We start from the raw sequence: 14422 nt of genomic DNA on the forward strand, positions 1-14422 counted from the left end.
ACTCTGCATTTCACTGAATGCTTTCAGTGCCATTACAGATGTATGTGATAAGGGCTTACAAGAGAAAGGCACTGTGTGAATAATATGTATTTCTAGGGAAAAAGTAAAAGCCATACTGTCCCACTACCCCTATAATCCAAAGACATTCTGCTTTAAATCCTTAACACAAAAAAGGGGATTTTTGAAAGAAGAAAACATAAAAGTTAGCCCTGCAATCTATGACAAATAAAAACAAATGCATTCAGGTGTGTGTGTGTGTAGAAAGGATAACAGCATATGGCAGAACAATCTGCAGATAAGTACCCAAAAGATCCTGTACTACCAAAACCTGTCCTCAAATTCAGTTTCGGGTGAAGCCTGTTCAATACTGATTTAACATTTACATAACTATGTCCACAACATGTCGGACAATTAGTAACCTGTACTACCAAAACAGAAAATATATAATTTTCCATATGCAAACCAGAGAGTGTACAATACCCACCAAGGAGACAAATTATTTGAATATTCTGCATCCAGGACTTGACACTTCAGTGCTCTTAACTCCTAGGCAATGGTCAAAGTTCAATTTGTTCTACTGACTCCTGTATTTTTACTAAACTGCATTAGGGTAAATTAAATCATATTAAAAGTGTCAGTTTAATATGATCCACACAATTGTATGACTTGTGAAGGGACAAACAATGTATTAGAAAACTTGCCAAAGTGCAATTCAGATATTCGGGAGTTGACCTGACCTACCTTATTGTACCAGTAAGTGCTGTGGGGTCTTACCAAGGAAGTAACCTTTCCAATTTGACAACCTGGACAGAATACATGATAGACTATAGATCAAGAGAACCGTGGTGGTGGTGGGTTGGAGCTTATACTTAGTAAGGCCCCCAAAGAATGCGAACTGTATCTGTTGGAGGCGGAGCAGAGAAGGAAGCCTTGTGCAGGAAGGTAGTCCATAGTCAGGCCAATGTATGTATGTATCTAAACTGTAGGAGTCCACTAAAAAAGGTAGCAGCAAAGTAGGAGCAACAAGAATAAGGCTCTTGAAGAGTGAAAACTAACACCTCTGGCTGTTAGCTAGAGAGGTGAAATATGTGGAGTCTTCAAATCAGGAAAAACTATTTAGCGAGTACTCTGCTCTGGTCTTCATAGGATCATAGGAGGTTACTAGGCTAATGGCCCTGGGGCTCTTACAAGTCTAGCCAAGAGTTTATCCCCAAAAAGAAACCTCAGTCTGCACCTGTCACTCCTGTCAATGAGGGACACAGGTGGAACCCCTAGGTTCATAGGATGATACTAGGCTATTGGCCCGGAGTCCCTTATAAGTCTAGCCAAGAATTTTGCCCATGTTCCCTCAAAGTCAGCACCTGTTTCCCCCTGTCCAGCAGGGACACAGGTGGGATCCCAGGGGTATATTTTCCGTTTCCCATCCAATCGTCCAGGTTCTTCTTAAAGAGGGCTAGAGGGGTACTCTGCTTGACATGGGGAGGGAGTCTATTTCACAGATGGGGGAGTCTTTGGGACACAAATCTATCCAGCCAACAAGTTCTATTAATGTCACAAACCAGGTTAAAGCCTTGTGTGCAGGTTGCGCAAGTGGAGTTTGTTTTATGGATATGCAGCAACTCCCATCAAGGCTGGGTCTGAAATGGCCTTGTATGCCAAACACTGGTCACCTCTGAGCAGTCTGTATTAGGCTAAAAGCCCTGTCCCTCTACTCAGTCTATCTGTATAGGACAGGTGTTTGAGACCCTGGATTGTTCTGGTCAGGAATCTCTGTGGTCTCTCCAACTGCTGCATGTGCTTGGCAAGGTACATGCGAAAGGGGGCACTATACTCGATAATGGGTCTGATAGGGGAGGAACACAGGGATGTTATGACCTACTTGTTCCTGGATGAAACACCCTTACTTATGAGGTGGGCCATGTAGAAAGCCTTCTGTACAATGGAGGCAATGTGGTGGTCAAAGGTCAGGTTGCTATCAACCTGGGTGCCCAAGTTCCTCACGACTGATTGCATGCTTAGTATATTAATGTGATAATTAGTGGGGACGAATTTGAGGTTTCCCATCCACTCATCAAGGCTGCGCTTGAACAGTGTCAGTGAGGTGCTCTGTTTTACGTGTATGGGAAGTCTATTCCACAGACGGGGCACCCTCTGAGAGACAAACCTGTCTCTCCAGCAGGTTTTGTTAATGTCACATATTAGGTTCAGGTCTTTTGAGCGGGCAGTGTGGGAGGAGTTAGGACTTACAGATATGGAGCATCTCTAGTAAGGCAGGGTCCAAGATTACCACGTAGGAGAGACACAGATCACCCCTGAGCGATCTGTACAATACTGAGTAGAATGATAGTGATTTGAGCCTGTCTGCATAGGACAGGTGTTGGAGGCCATGGATTCTCTTTGTGAGATATTTCAGTGGCCTTTCCAGTTGGTGCAGCTGTTTGGAGAGGTACATTCCAAACGGGAAGTAATACTCAATTATTGGTCTAATGAGGGAGAAGTATAGAGAAGTAATAACCTTTTTTCCTGGATGAAATCCCTTTACTTGTGAGATGTGAGATGAACCAAGTAAAAGGCTTTTCTGACCACTGCCGCTACATGATGGTCGAATGCGAGGTGGTGATCAACCTAAGTGCCCAGGTCTCTCACCACAGGTTGTGTGCTTAGGGGGTTGCTGTTGATGTAGTAAACAGTAGGGGTCGTGTTTTTGATAATGGGTATGAGGATAAATTTTTTCTGCATTTAGCATGAGGCCATGACTTTTGGCACCAGTCATTAGTTGCTGTAAAACCCTCTTGCAGTATGTTAACATCATTTGGGAAGTCAATGACAGCACCCAACTTACTCATCTGTAAACTTGGTCAGCCAAAGGCCTTTTGTCTTTGCCTGTACCTCTGAGAAATAGATGCCAAACAGTAGGAGTCCCAGGACAGATCCCTGGGGAACTCCACTAGTGACAGGTCTGCTATCAGAGGTGGAGGTGCCTATTTTGATTTTGAGGGTCCTGTAGGTGAGCCAGTTAACCAACCACCTGATGAGACAGGGATTTACACCAAGTTACATTAGCTTTTTGATAATCCCCTAATGGAAGATTGTGTCAAAGGCCTTGGCCAAGTCAAGGTAAGCTGTCTGTACGGACTCTCTCTCATCCAGGGACTTGGTGACAGTCTCAAAGAAGTCAACCAGGTTCAGCAGGCAAGATCTGCCCTTAATGAATCCAAACTGGGTGGGGTCAAGTGCTTAGAGATTGCCTATGTCCTTGTTTATGAGATCCATAATAATACGCTCCCATAGCTTTACAGATCAGACTTGTCAAGCTAATGGGGCAATAGTTTCCAGGGTCTGTAGTAGCACCACCTTTGTGCAAGAGGATGACAATGGCGGTTTTCCACTCTGCTGGAATGAAGCCAGTACTTAGGCTGTGGCTGAATAGGGTACTCAGTGGCGAAGCCAGTTATTGCTGGAGATAGTATCCCAGGATGTATTCTGCACCATCAGGTCACATGGAGGCCGCGTTTTTTTGCCTTGGATAGGCCCTGTAACACAATCTACGGCGATGAGAGGTGTGGGACAAGTACTGGGGATGTCAAAAGGGCCTTGGGGGGGGGGGGGCAGGGTGGTGAAGTTTGCGCTGAACCCATCTAATAACAGGTTGGCTAACTCAACAGGATGTGTAAGTGATACTGTTAAGTACTAATTCGGACCAAACTGGGCTTTGCCATGGAGGTTCCTGACTTAACTAAAGAAAACTTTTCCCTTTGTTATGGAGGCTAGTTTCGATTCATAATTAGTCTTGGAGGTTTTCAGTAGTGATCTAATTTGCTTGTTCAGGCTAAGGAGGGAGTTTTCCAATTTGGAATTTGTTCCCTTTTATTCCTGGACAACAGTTTCTTCCTTTTTTTGTAAAGCTTGTTGATAGGGTATGTCCACCAAGCAGGTTTGTGTTTCCTTGAGGAGCAGGTTTCAGGTACTAGTGGGTATGGCTGAGTCCATGCAGTTGTACAGGTGCTTGTAAACTGCATTGGGGTACTGTTCAGCATAGTTGTCTGCATCCTCTGGGGAGGGGGTGGTGGTGTGAAGCTACAGATACCCTCCCTTAGGAGGCTGTAGTTAGCTTTTGAGAAGTTTTTTAGCTTGATTTCGGTGGAGGGGTTAGGTGGGATAGAAACTTTGAATAAGACAATTATCTGATTTGATTTGACCAGAGAAGCATACTATGGGAATGGTGCAGCAATCACCCATGTTGGTGAGAACCAAGTCCAGAATGTTATCTCCCCTAGTAGGGGATGAGACGAGCGGGTCTAGTACTTTAGAACTGAAGTCGAGGAATCGTTGAGACAGTGCATTAGTGCAAGAACAGTTCACCCAGTCTATGGTGGGATAGTTGAAGTCACCAGGATCAGTGTTAGGGTGTACCTTGTTGGAGTCTAGTAGATCCAGGTAAGAGGAGTGGGTGTCCTGAGTCATGGAAGCGGGTCTATAGCTAGCTAAAACTTGGATGGGTGTCTTGCCAACTGTCAGTTGTACCTGGAGAAGTTCCAGTGCATCATGTTGGCAAACCAGTTTGTCCTTGATGAAGGTGGAGACTCCACCACCCTTCTTACCGACCTCATTTTGGGGTCGGAATGTGTGGAATGAGGTACAGCCTTTTAAGGCAGGGGTGCTCTCTGCAGCCCTGAACCAAGTTTCCGTGACCGCACAGACATCAGCATCTTCAAGTGTAAGGAGGGCTTCCAGTGAGTCTATTTTCAGGTTTAGCCTCATAGCGTTAAACGGCATGAACTTAAACTTGCTTTCTGACAGATCTTTTATGCTGGAAAATTTGTCTTTGGGACATTGTCTAAAAAAGGCACACTGGGGAAGGCGACAGTCTTGGCCAGAATCCGGAAACCCAGTGGTGACAGATGAAGTTGTGCAGAGACTTAAGTGCGCGTGATGTGGTGGATTCTGGCACCAGACAAACAACTGACCGTGACCTTCTTGCCCAGCCTGTGATGGCTTATTGTTTTGCCTTATGGGCTGTGTTTGTCAGACACTGGTGTGTTGTCTGCTGTGTGTGATGTGTTTGGTGGTGTGTGTGGAATGTCTGAGCATGTTTTGCAACTGCATCCTTAAACCTAGGGGCACTGGAAACCTGTACACTGAAAATCTCTTCACCCACTGCACAAAGTTACAAAGCTGTGAAAAATGACAACATAACTGATGGTCTGGATTCATATCAAACTGCCAACTGCATGGCACAGAATATTTCTGTTAATTCTGCACTTTACATCCTCTCTACTTAATATTTTAAAACTACAGTGGTACTTCTTTGTGTCAATTTAGCTGCCTCAGAATTTTTTTTTTTTTTGTATTAGTAACTCTAGACAACAGTATAGTATATCCCCTGTACTCAGATATAGACCACAATAAAGCTGATGATTCAAGTCACCTGTTAGAAGGTATGCTGCCACGTTATTAATCATCTTATTTTTTGCAGGGTTTTGGGAAAGAAAGAGTCTAACCAGAATCTCAGATCTTCCTGCAACTTACTTACTTCAGGGTGAAAAGATCAACAGTACATTGCTAACTTCTTGTAGGTCCGAAACCTTAAAAAATAATAATTGTAGACCTGCAAATATTTTTGAGACCACATATCTACTCCAATGGAAAAAGTACCTATTCACAAGGTGCACAGTATTTTCCATGCTGCATTTGCAGAGTATATTTACACTAGCTCATTTAATGTGTTCAATACAACACTGAAACGCAAGCTTCTGATTACCTTAAAGTGGCATTCCAAATACATAAAAACACAACAGTGCAATGTGATTTACTTCAATTACATGCCACTATTCTTTAACTGAGTAATACAATAAACACAACTATCAGTATTACTTACAGAACATTTGCTGTCAGCTACATGCTTCTGGACTTGGGGGTCATCATAACTGAAAAACAATGTTTAAAATATATTTTCATCAGTTTTGCTGCCAGTTTCAATCACAATACAAATGTTCAGGCAACATCTACCTACAACAAAAGGAAAAATTTAACTGTGAGGTACTCATCAAAAAAGCAAAAAAGTCAAGTCCCTTCCAGTATTTTTGGTGCTGGCATCTCCCGCCTGGCCAGACTTCCCTTAGCAGTGTGTCTAAGTGGAGCTATCTGATTAGATAAAAGGAGACAAGATGGCACTAAAGACAATGTTACATACACACTACAGTAACCAGCCGAGAACCCCCACAACTTGTTCCCTATTCTTATAGTACAACATAACTGATCTGTAGTGCATGGAGTGTGACAATTACACTCAGATATCCTGAAAAAAGTTATGCGCACAATAGAGTGAGATCCAAAAAGTTATGCGCACAATAGAGTGAGATCCGATCTTAAATGTCAAGCATCCCCAGCTTAACTTGTTAAGGTCAGTCTCACACTAGGCAGTCAAATCTGCCAGTACTGACCAGTAAGCAACAGTGGCAGAATAAAAATGCATTTGTTTCTGCCTGCTGTCTGTGCCGGTAAAAAAGGTGTTCCTCATGTACACACTTAGAGAGTTGATAACAGTAACAGGATATTTCTGTTGGCTTACATTTTCTGAAGGATACAAAGTCCAAACCTTAAATGTATGTCATTATTAAGGGATTTCAATTCAGTAAATTTGTCAGAAAACTACAAGGTTTATGAGGAAAAGACCAAACATTTGAGGCAAAAATCTAGACAGTTGAAAGGCATAGCAAGGAGAGTGTAAACATTGATATTTTTTTACACGGTCTCTCTGACAGCACTCGGCTTTGAAAGGCAGCAAAACACTTAGTGCTTCTTTTTTCTGTGAATAGTAATACTTGCAGGAGATAAAGCTCTACATGCTACAAAGAATTATGATACTGTCTGCAATCACAACCTTTAACTATGTGTTCTTGACACAGATGCCAAGCTTTACCTCAAGAGAAAATGTCTTTGTTATCAATGTCGCTAATGCACAAGTAGGTTATGATACGTGACCTGCTCATAATCTTCTATATCTAGGATTTTGATTATCTAACAGCAGCCCCCCCCCCCCCCCCAAAGTATACAAGTTGTATATGATGTGATAAAAACACGTATCTTGTATACCATTTATCTGTATCCAAAGACTTCACTCGCATCAAAACACCGATGAAAGTAAAAAATGACTTGGCTGACCTCCAAATAAGCAGTTATAAAACTGCAGAAAAGCTCAATGGGAAGACAGCACATGAGCTACAGAAAGTATAGGAAGAGTAAATTGGGAATGAAAGGAACAAAACCACTCCACTTCCAAACCCAATTTTAAAGTAAAGTAAAGAAATGGCCAGCCCCAGAGGGTAGCCACAAAGGCAGAAAAAAAAGTAAGGTAATGAGACAGATAATTCCAAAGTCTTTCAGAGCACATAGCCACAGATAGGAATGGATACAATAAAAGTTATGATATCAGCTAGATTTTATTAGTTTAGTATTATGAAGGACAATGAAAATTTTTGTACAGCTTGCCCAGAATGCAAAAGGCTAGAATTCCACTCTGAGTAAAAACAATGACACCCTTACCCACATTGGATATCCCAAATGAATGGGCAATGGACACTGTAGTCCACATAAAACAAAGCATATTCTGGTAGTTATTATATAGCAAAGTTTTCTGTTCATGAACCAATTTTCTGAGGAAGTGCCCTGGCAAAGTCAATGCAAAGTCCATAGAAAAGGAAACAGTAAAAATGTATACTGCCCAGAGTACCCCATTCACACCTAAAGTAATGCATGAACTTGGTGAAATGGTTAAAGACATCTGTGTACCACCTTCAAACAGATAGCTTGTTGAGCGCTTTTATAAAAGTGTACGTTATAAAAAACTACACAAGTGGATGGCAGAAATTGATAACAGCTATGTTGTTCTTCTCTTTGCTGTAAGAGAAAAATGCCAAGCTTCAGCTGGATATACACTATTTACACTTGGGTATGCAGACATCCAAGGCTGCTAGATATAGCAAAAGAAACCCAAGAGAAGGAACACACTGCCTTTAACAGCATGACAACCTGTCCTGTACATCTGAAAAATGTGTAAGAACTGAAACATTTACGGAAAGATAACACATGGAGACAGCACAGAAGATACGACAAAGCAGCATGTGACAAGTAAGTTCTTCACACAGAGTTCAAATCAAAAACTGAAATACTTGTATTAGAACCACCTATTAAAAACAAGTCACTTGCAAAATAAGTTACAGGATGCAACAACTAGGAAAATGAACCAGAAAAACGAAAGAATATAAACTCCAGAAAAACTAACTGAAGTTTCTGCAGTATGTATGAAGGATCTAATAGTGTGCCCAGAGTCAAACTAGAAGAGATATTATCAATGTCTCAGACACAGATAAAAGAATTTCTACTTATGAAAAGACATTTTTAGAGTTTCTTGGCAGAACCAGTTTAAACAAAGCACAACACAGAAACCGTGCCTGGTAACAAGGTAAATTAGAAACTGTACCAAATATCAGAATCTGAACATGAAGCAGTAATGGAAGGTGCAAAAAATGCTTAATACCTGCGGGTAACAGAAGAGTTCCAGAGTGAGTGGAATAGCCACATGGTATTGGTTCCCAAGACAGATGGGCTTTAAGTTTTTACAATAACATCAGGAAATGAAATAGCATTCTGTAAATTTTACCCATATCCTAAGTTAAAGTGGACAAAGTGACTGAAAAAGACTGAGCATGACTAAGTTTCTGTTTAGACCTAAACAAAGGCTGTCATTTTCCAAAAAGGATGGATTTTACTACAGAGTCATATCTTTTGCTCTCCATAGAGACCAAATATCACTTAAGCAGCAGCTTACCTGGATGATGTCGTAATATAGTCTGTGAAAAAGAAAGCCATTTCACTGCAGATTAAGTTCGTTTCCAGCTCATTCAGCTCTGCTGAAGGCAAGTTAGATATGGCATGGGGCCTACAATCTGGGCTATGTAACAGGCTCAGCGATAATAAAACCACAGGCTGGAAAAGTTGAGACAGTACAAAGCTGGTCCATGCAACAATATAGAAGCAGGTTAAGACTTTTTTTTTTAAGCTCTGGCTAAGTATGATAAACTTATTCCTAACCTTGATGCCAATGACCAAGCTGACCATAGAAATTACTAGGCTAGTGGCCCTAGGGGCCCCTACAAGCTTATCCAAGTTTTACCCTTATTCCACCATCAGCACCTACTGCCCCTGTCCAAGACAGACAAAGGTGGAACCCAAGGGGGTGAATTTACGGTTACCCACCCAATCGTCCAGACTGCATTTGAAGAGGGCCAATGAGGTACTCTGACATGAAGTGGGAGTCTGTTCCAAAGGTGGGGTAACCTCTGGGAGACAAAATCTGTCCCTCCAGCAAGTTCTATTAAAGTCACATACTTGGTCAAGGTCTTTAGAGCGAGTAACCTGTGTACCATTTGACTTGCGGATATACAGCATTTCCAATAAAGCAGGGTCAGAGATTACCTTGCAGTGGATATAAAAATTGTACACGCCCCTGTTAAAATGCCATGTTACTGTGATACAAGAGACCACAATAAATAATTTCTAAACTTTTCCCACCTTTAATGTGACCTATAACCTGTACAATTCAATTGAAAAACAAACAAATCTGTTAGGGGAAACAGTATAAAAAATTAAACGTACAATAAGCTGGTTGCATAAAAGTGTGCACACCCTTAAACTAATACTTTGTTGCGGTACCTTTTGGATTTAATTACAGCATTCAGTCTTCTTGGTAGGAGTTTGTCAGCATGGCACATCTTGACTTGGCAATATTTGCCCACTCTTCCTTGCAAAAGTGCCCCACATCTGTCATACAGCGAGGACATCTCTTGTGCACAGCCGTCTTCAGGTCACCCCACAGATTTTCTATTGGATTTAGGTCTGGGATCTGACTGGGCCATTCCAAAACTTTAATTCTCTTCTGGTGAAGCCATTCCTTTGTTGATTTGGATGTATGCTTGGGGTCATTGTCATGCTGAAAGGTGAAATTCATCTTAATCTTCAGCTTTCTAGCAGAAGCCTGAAAGTTTTGGGCCAAAAGTGACTGGTATTTGAAACTGTTCATAATTCCCTCCACCTTGACTAAAGCTCCAGTTCCAGCTGAAGAAAAGCATCCCCAAAGCATGATGCTGCCACCACCATGCTTCACCTTGGTGATGGTGTTCTTTTGGTGAAGAAGTGTTTTTGTGCCAAACATACCTTTTGGAATTGTGGCCAAAAAGTTCAACCATGGTCTCATCAGACCATAACACATTTTCCCCATATGCTTTTGGGAGACTATGTATTGTTTTGCAAATTTTAGCCAGGCCTGGATGTTTTTCTGTGTAAGAAAAGGCTTCCGTCTTGCAACTCTACCCCATAGTCCAGACATATGGAGAATACGGGAGATTGTTGTCACATGTAGTATACAACCAGTACTTGCCAGAAATTCCTGCAGATCCTTCAGTGTTGCTGTAGGTCTCTCGGCAACCTCCCTGACCAATTTTCGTCTCGTCTTTTTATCAATTTTGGAGAGGCATCCAGTTCTTTGCAACGTCACTGCTGTCCCATATTTTCTCCACTTTTTGGATGACAGTCTTTACTAGGTTTCATGGTATATCCAATGCTGTGGAAATTTGTTTGTACCCTTCTCCTGATACCTTTCAACAATGAGATTCCATTTGATGCTTTGTAAGCTCTCTGCGAACCATGGCTTTTGCTGTAGCAGACAACTGATTAAATGTCAGGAAAATCCTACTAGGACAGCTGAACTTTATTTGGGGTTAATCGGAGTCTCTCTAATTGATGGCAGGTGTGTACCCAAGAAGACTGAATGCTGTTATTAAATCAAAAGGTGCTTCAACAAAGTATTAGTTAAAAAGTGTGTGCATACTTATGCAACCAGCTTATTGTACGTTTTTTAATTTTTTATTTTTCCCCTAACAGATTTGTTTGTTTTTCAATTGAATTGTACAGGTTATAGGTCACATTAAAGGTGGGAAAAGTTTCGAAATTATAAAAAAATGAGATCACAATAAATATCACAAAAACCTGGCATTTTCACATGGTTGTGTACACTTTTATATCCCCTGTATACAAACACACACACACACACACACACTATAAATTCACTTACCCCCAAGTACCCAAGGTACATGTTATACCCATTTAACATGTCTTAAGTATACCATCATTTTTTCCAGTGTGAAAAAATAGGAAATTGCCCTCTCACTGTTCTAAAAATACATTTGTTTTTCTTTGTACTTCCATAACTTGTGACTCATTTAATTTCCCACATTTTCTGAACACTCAAATCTGTGTCACTTTCCAGATGAAATTTCCAAAACTTTTTAATGAATGTCAAGTAGGTCTTTGTGTGGTGTAAACCTAAAATTATGGCCTCCACTTTCAATGCAAGTGATTTTTTTCTATGAAATCATGTGCCCCTTCTGTTTACCTGTTGACTTGCCACATAACTACCCAATCTTGAGATTGTCAGTGAAAAGAAGTGCAAGAGCCCTGCTCTGTGGCTCTCCCAAAATCTCCACTGACAAACTGTTTCAAGATTTTTGTGCCTTACACGTTTCATTTATTAATTTTAGTCTATTATGACTGCATTTAATACAAACTGCTCATATTTCCAATTTACTTTGCAGAGTACTGAATATTTCTTTTGGGATGTTTATAATTCCAGAGTTAGTTAATTAAGCATATGCAACACACAATACCACCCTCATGTTACAACAGTAAGCCAACAGAAATTTAAAACCCAAATGTCCATCATTGCCTCTGATAAGGAATCAGAGTAGGCAACAATCCCAAAGACAGGCACAGTACACTATGACACGTAAATTAATTCTCTACATATCAGTAAACATTCAGTCATACAGTAAATGCACTTGTGCATGGATAGCAAGACATTAAAGTAGGGACAAAACAGCATTAGTCTTTCAGTGATGGTTACATTCCTTTATTAGCAGGGTCTACAGACTTATCCTGAGGTATAACCATTAGCAGTGAAAATGCAAACATCACGAAAATATAATTTGTCTGCAATGTAGTTCTCTCATTTTTCAGTGAGAATATACTAAGTTACAGTAAAGGCAGCAAAAAATTATACAAAAAAGTGTATCTACAGCAAACTACTCAAATTATTGAAATTAAAGTGAACGGAAATATTTGTGCTTTAGAAGTCTAAGTTCCTGCACTGCTAAACTCTGTAGTCCTATCTAGATTTGTTTTCATTTATTTCACTCAGTTTTGCTTTTTAAATTTATGGGTTTAATAACAGCAATATTTTTATACCAACAGTATACTTACCTTTTACCAAGGATCTGTTTTACTTTGAGAACAGTGTTAGAGGCATTTCTTATTCTGCCTTGCTTTGCTGCCAAACCAACAATCTGCATAAACACAGGCAAATAAAAAATACGTAACTAAATAGTTATATAAATGAAAGATATATATTTTAAAGCAACCAATAGCCGTTACCTCTTCTGTTTCTCTGTAGGCAACAACAGCAGGAGTGACTCTGTCTCCGGCATCATTGGCAACAACATCAGCACGGCCATCCTAAAGAACATGCAGTTAATTAAGATTGATACGGCTAATTCCAAACCATTACAAACAAAATAATGTAAAAGGTTACAAGCTGCCATGGGTTCACAGCAATAGTTAAAATCATGATATTCTTTTGTAGACAGAAATGTTGAACAATAGTTACCTTCACTGACAGCTTGCTGTGGACTACAAGATTAGTAGTCTTGATCTTAACATGCCAAATTAAGTTCAACTTGTTATTACAAGGTATCATAAATATCATATACAACTAATACAGGTGGTAGGCATCTGCTAAAAGAGATTAAAAGTAGGTTTGCTGCATGGAATGACACAAATTACTTGGGCCATGTCTACCAATTAAAGCTGCTGACATACAAAAATTATTTCCAGACTGCCTTCCTGAACTTCAGTAAGCACACACCAGAAACTTAGAAAAGTAAAATGTGTTAATAAAAGTATGCCCATTAACTCGGACTGGACTCAAAAGTCAAAAATAAATTCAACACACTTTTTACACAAGAATCTCCTGTAGCTTTGGACTAACATCACTTTCACTAGGAGCTCCATTCCTTCAGCAAAAAATAAATAAAAAATAAAATAAAAAAAAAAAACAGTATGACCCATCCACAAACCTGGATAATTATACACTAGTTAGCATCACCAGCATCCTGTACAATCGCATGAAAAGGGTCAGCATGAAAATGCATCGTGATCAACAGCTTTGCTGTACAACTGATGACATACCCTCATTCCATAAACAAAGTTGCAGTGCTTGTACTCTACAGGTTTTTGCTCAGATGGCACCTGAAAGACTACATGCAGTATTGGGCAAAATAAGAAAAGGGAAAACAGGCTGCTGAAAGGAGTACGTAAAAAAGCCACTAGACACATTCATAGAATGGGGGGAGGGGGAATATGACTAGAAACTAGTAGAGATAAAGTTCTCTTTCTAGTCTCATGTGAGAAGAAGTGTGACATTATATTTGTTCATTAAATCAAATCAAATAAGATCAATGTGAAGTAGTCATTATGAACAGAAACGATAGATGGAGACAGAAGGGTCAGGTTATAATTACTCCCAGGATTACTAAAAGCTCTGCAGAGAATGCTGCAGACCCATGGAAATGACCACTAGAATAGACAGCACCGAGACAGAAGGAGAACCCAACAGAAACATTCAACAGGGCAAGAGGCAGGTAGGGCAAGGAGAAGGGGAAAGGTACGGTTCAATGGGAGGTCAACTGATGAATGCACTTAAAAAGGACAAATTACATACACTTACCCACATATACTTACCATCTTTTGCCAAACAAATGTAAAGTGATCTAGCATCAAGAGCAACACTTACCACTGTTCACTGCAGCAACATCAGCAGCAGCAGCATGGACTCTTTTCTCCATGGGGTCGGGGGCAGTGTGTCAACTGTTAACATCTTTCACTACTCAAAGCCACTCTCCTACCTACTTCACTCATGCCCGACTATTACGGGTCTTCTCTCACACAAACCATCCACGACTATTACGGGTCTTCTCTCACACAAACCATCCACCTCTCTGGTGGACGTTCTCCCAAATCATCTTCACCAGACTGTCTTCTGTATGTGCCTAAACCACTATAATCCATTCTCTTTGACCTTTTTGTGCAACTGGAGCTACTTTGGCTTCTGCTCTTAATGTCTCATATCTTCGGCTGTCCCACAGCAAGTGACAGTTTGGGCAACTGGTTCTGGTACTGTAGAATCTACATCTCTATGCATCTTCTGCGATGGTTCAAACACTGGAAGAATTAGTGCAAAAACCCAATGACATGTAGAAGCAGTGTTCAGACTCTCAGAAGGGTTCCCAGTGGAAGTGGGTGTGCATCAGGA

General features: G+C 40.6%; 1 protein-coding gene across 2 annotated transcripts in view; it reads right to left on the bottom strand.

Annotated features, from left to right (window-relative positions):
• HSPA14 (heat shock protein family A (Hsp70) member 14) overlaps positions 1-14422 on the bottom strand; it is a 580056-nt gene that overhangs the window by 496521 nt on the left and 69113 nt on the right. For both annotated transcript variants that reach the window (XM_044088271.1, XM_044088270.1), the window contains exons 2-4: positions 12487-12567; positions 12316-12398; positions 5879-5927 (exon numbers count right to left, since the gene is read on the bottom strand). In XM_044088271.1, the coding sequence (XP_043944206.1) occupies positions 5879-5927; positions 12316-12398; positions 12487-12567 (213 nt within the window). The remainder of the gene's footprint in view (positions 1-5878; positions 5928-12315; positions 12399-12486; positions 12568-14422) is intronic.

This window comes from Protopterus annectens, chromosome 11.part0, assembly GCF_019279795.1.
Source record: "Protopterus annectens isolate FY-2018-M chromosome 11.part0, PAN1.0, whole genome shotgun sequence".
Taxonomy (NCBI): Eukaryota; Metazoa; Chordata; order Ceratodontiformes; family Protopteridae; genus Protopterus; species Protopterus annectens.